This window comes from Colobus angolensis, unplaced genomic scaffold (assembly GCF_000951035.1).
Source record: "Colobus angolensis palliatus isolate OR3802 unplaced genomic scaffold, Cang.pa_1.0 Scaffold45, whole genome shotgun sequence".
In the NCBI taxonomy this organism is placed as follows: domain Eukaryota; kingdom Metazoa; phylum Chordata; class Mammalia; order Primates; family Cercopithecidae; genus Colobus; species Colobus angolensis.
Window position 1 is genome coordinate 2909536 of NW_012117932.1, and position 4914 is coordinate 2914449.

Here is a 4914-nt window from a genome sequence, read left to right on the forward strand (position 1 = left end):
CTTTTGTGGTATTCCCAAAAATTATTCCCCAAACTCATTTCCTTTCAAGCGTTTTATGGATAATCATAAAGAAAAGACAAAACACACACACACCAAATATAAACTCGGTGAAAATACAAAGACTATGAAGTTCTTATGGTTACAATCTTTTGTCTATAGCTCCTCATCACCTTACGTCAATACTAACCTAAGGGTGAATCTCACTACTCGACCCCACTCCTACTGACCCAGGGCTCCCGCCACCACCATATCTCAGGTTCCAAAGTACAATAGAGGCTGTCTTCCCCAGACTGCAAATCTGAAGAAGAGATCCCTCTTGTCTCCAGCAGGTAATTCCTTGAAATTCAGACTGGCCAATGTCAATTTCAATGAGTTATTCTGAACTGCAGAAATGTGATAGCTCAGATCAGAACTTCATAAAACAACTCTTAATAAATCATAAACTTTTCAATGATTTATTCCCATTTTCTAAAAATAAAAATAAATATCTCATTTTCCTTCCCTACTGCAACTTCCATTAATACATATGTTATATCAAATACCAGATATAAGTAAAAAGTTGATGCCAGGAATATCAAGAAAAAAAGGAACTTATCACATAATTATTTATTTTACCACAAGGATATTCCACACTTCATTTTTTTAAGGTCTCATGCAAATCGGCCCATATGCTCATTTATTCATGCAACAAATACTTATTAAATGTCTACTATAGATTGGCACGTGAACTTGTTCCCAGTAAATGAGTCATCTGGGAATGGAAATGTTAATATAGTTAAGTGTCAATATTGCATGTCAATATTTGTCTGAATAAAGGTGACTCTAGTACAACCACTGTTGTCACAAAGCATCTGTATGGACATTAAGAAGGAGACACGGGGCTAGGCACGGTGGCTTATGCCTGTAATCCCAGGACTTTGGTAGGCCAAGGAGGATGGATCATGAGGTCAGCAGATCGAGACCATCCTGGCTAACACAGTGAAACCCCGTCTCTACTAAAAATACAAAAAATTAGCCGGGTGTGTAGTCCCAGGTACTCGGGAGGCTGAGGCAGGAAAATGGCGGGAACCTGGGGGGGTGGAGCTTGCAGTGAGCTGAGATAGCACCACTGCACTCCAGCCTGGGCGACAGAGCGAGACTCCATCTCAAAAAAAAAAAAAAAGACATGGGGCAAGGGTGGGGACATGAGTCCACCTTTCTCCTCAGTAATTATAAAACCTCAGAACTGGAACACTGCATTCCCTTGTGTAACTCCATAAAGCTTTGAAGGGTGTTTTGAATGCATCATTCACAAAACAAATGATTTGAATTGAACTTCTGACAATAATTTTTTAAAATAAGACTTCTTACTATTCATAAGAATATTACAGATAATATATAGATAACATAACCATCTGTAATATTAGATTTAGGAGTTGGTTTAGTAGTAAAGAAAACTAAAAATTAAAATTCAGACAGGTTATCTGATGTTTATGTATTTGAACATCACAGACAAAATAGTCTTTAAGAATATGTAAAACGTTGTCCACCAAATTAAAGACCAAATATCATATAAGGGAAGAAATGTACCAGATTACATTTACAGTGCCTATGGCATGGTTTTTAAAGAAAATACTAAGAACATTGCCAGTGTGCAACAAAAGCCAAAATTGACAAATGGGATCTAATTAAACTAAAGAGCTTCTGCATGGCAAAAGAAACTACCATCAGAGTGAACAGGCAACCTACAGAATGGGAGAAAATTTTTGCAATCTACTCATCAGACAAAGGGCTAATATCCAGAACCTACAAAGAACTCAAACAAATTTACAAGAAAAAAACAAACAACCCCATCAAAAAATGGGCAAAGGATATGAACAGACATTTCTCAAAACAACACATTCATACAGCCAACAGACACATGAAAAAATGCTCATCATCACTGGCCATCAGATAAATGCAAATCAAAACCACGATGAGATACCATCTCACACCAGTTAGAATGGCAATCATTAAAAAGTCAGGAAACAACAGGTGCTGGAGAGGATGTGGAGAAATAGGAACACTTTTACGCTGTTGGTCGGATTGTAAACTAGTTCAACCATTATGGAAAACAGTATGGCGATTCCTCAAGGATCTAGAACTAGAGTACCATATGATCCAACCATCCCATTACTGGGTATATACTCAAAGGATTATAAATCATGCTGCTATAAAGACACATGCACACGTATGTTCATTGCGGCACTATTCACAATAGCAAAGACTTGGAATCAACCCAAATGTCCATCAGTGACAGACTGGATTAAGAAAATGTGGCACATATACACCATGGAATACTATGCAGCCATGAAAAAGGAGGAGTTTGTGTCCTTTGTAGGGACATGGATGCAGCTGGAAACCATCATTCTCAGTAAACTATCACAAGAACAGAAAACCAAACACTGCATGTTCTCACTCATATGTGGGAACTGAACAATGAGATCACTTGGACTTGGGAAGGGGAACATCACACACCGGGGCCTATCACGGGGATGGGGGAGGGGGGAGGGATTGCATTGGGAGTTATACCTGATGTAAATGACGAGTTGATGGGTGCTGACGAGTTGATGGGTACAGCACACCAACATGGCACAAGTATACATATGTAACAAACCTACACGTTATGCACATGTACCCTAGAATTTAAAGTATATATAAAAAAAAAAGAACATTGCCAGTGTGAAGCAGCCTCAACTTGGTGCCTAGAACAGAGTTAACAATATGAGAATAATGAGTCTTTATGATTTTTCCCCTCGGAAATATAGAAGATAGTTTCTTTGTAGGAATGAATTATCATCTAACTGGAATAAAATCCTAAAGATCACAAATCCATGTATAAAACTGTATCTTTCTTTTCTATATCTCACCTTGCTCTGGCGTTTCCATACCCATGACAGCATCAGAGGAAGACAGGATGGGGAGAGGGATTTCTAGAAATTGCCAATTAAAAGTAATCCAGTGTCTTCCAAGTTAAAAGGGTCCTTTCAGGTAAATATCCATTCAAATCCCAGTTCAAATTCCTCTAAGAGAAAAGTTTAAATCATCTTTTTACTTCCTCCCATCTTCCCTGTCACTCTCTGTATGTTGGGATCTGGGTGCAAGGGAAGTTATGGCAGCCAAGAAAGACTTGCGGTCTTTATTCTGCGCTTTAGGACATTATTGCATCCAGAAAGATGTCACATTGAGCTCTCTGGCCTTTGTACCCTTGCCTCCCACAGCAAGGTGCATTCACTCCACCATTTTCCCACCAGAGCCCAGGTTTCCCAATTTCTCACCACATCCTCATTCCCCTACAAGGACAAAGGGGGCACTTAGGATATCCTATAAGCTGCTCCGAGTGGTGGCAAGTGAGGGTAAAATCTCTCTGAAGAATCTCAAACCAAACACCAAGCTACTCGGAATGGGAAATGGTGTCACTGACTCCCTAGGAATAGTCCTCAGACTTATGAGGATATTTTAACTCTCCCCACTCACCTCCTATGAGTTTCAAAAGAAGGAGGTTAGAAGTTCGAATTCTCTTTCTCTCTCTCTCTCCTTGAATATTCTCACTTCCAAGTTAACCCCAGATGTTCTTCTCCTTCTTTATCTTTCTAGAAGAAACTACCCCTAAGTCATATCCTTCTCTTTCTTTAGGTGGTCTTCAGCTAGAGCTAGAAGGCCAGAAAGGCTGCAGGAAAAGGAACTGGAATGTGGGGAAGGTAATGCACAAGTGATACATTTTGAATCTGTTATACTTAAATCAGAGCATGCTCAGTGAGCTTTGAAAGTCTCAAAAATGCACTCAATAAATAGAACTGTAGGTGTTCCTCTATTTTCATGGCTTGGTGTTTCAAAACTGGGGTGTGGCCATCATCATCAGGGAGGATTCCTCTGGATCTATTGAGAGTAGAGGTCCCTCCCTGGGTCTTGGACATTTAAAGGTTGTAAATTTTTCATTTCCTTGTAAGTTAATCATATTTACCCTGCCAAAGGATACACCTTTACCAAGAGAGAGCCAGTCTTCAGGAAACTGTCTAATGTGATATGGGAATTTAGTCTCCTAGACTTACCTTGTCAATAATGACTGTACCATAAACTTGACAAAAATTAATTAGGAGGCTACATATAAAATTTCAGATGTTACCATTTCTCATTATTTTTAGTTTAAAAACACAGAAAATAATATTTATTGAGTGCATTTTTGAGACTTTCAAATAATATTTATTTTTTATTATTTATTATTTTAGTTTATTATTTTTACTTTAAAGTGCAGGCAAAAATCTCCATTGTTTCTCTCCAAAGTCCAATCTCTCCAACTCCAGAGAATGTTTTGTAAAGAATTTATGTAATTTTTATAGAAATTATAATCAGTAAAAGTATAAGTGAGTAGCTATATGTTATTTAAAAATGTATTTGTAGGTTCTAGGCGCTTCGGGAGCCGTGGCTAAAGGTGCAGACATGGCCAAGTCCAAGAACCACACCACACACAACCAGTCCCGAAAATGGCACAGAAATGGTATCAAGAAACCCCAATCACAAAGATACGAATCTCTTAAGGGGGTGGACCCCAAGTTCCTGAGGAACGTGCGCTTTGCCAAGAAGCACAACAAGAAGGGCCTAAAGAAGATGCAGGCCAACAATGCCAAGGCCATGAGTGCACGTGCCGAGGCTGTCAAGGCCCTCGTAAAGCCCAAGGAGGTTAAGCCCAAGATCCCAAAGGGTGTCAGCCGCAAGCTTGATCTACTTGCCTACATTGCCCACCCCAAGCTTGGGAAGCGTGCTTGTGCTCGCATTGCCAAGGGGCTCCGGCTGTGCCGGCCAAAGGCCAAGGCCAAGGATCAAACCAAGGCTCAGGCTGCAGCTCCAGCTTCAATTCCAGCTCAGGCTCCCAAAGGTGCCCAGGCCACTACAAAG

The 4914-nt window shown here is 39.9% G+C and overlaps 1 protein-coding gene across 1 annotated transcript; it reads left to right on the forward strand.

Annotated features, from left to right (window-relative positions):
- Positions 1-4424: 4424 nt before the first annotated feature.
- On the forward strand, positions 4425-4914 carry LOC105523057 (60S ribosomal protein L29-like; the record flags this gene model as incomplete). The annotated part of the gene is made up of 1 exon (XM_011957786.1): positions 4425-4914. A coding segment is annotated over exon 1 (456 nt), but the record flags the coding sequence as incomplete, so codon positions are not given.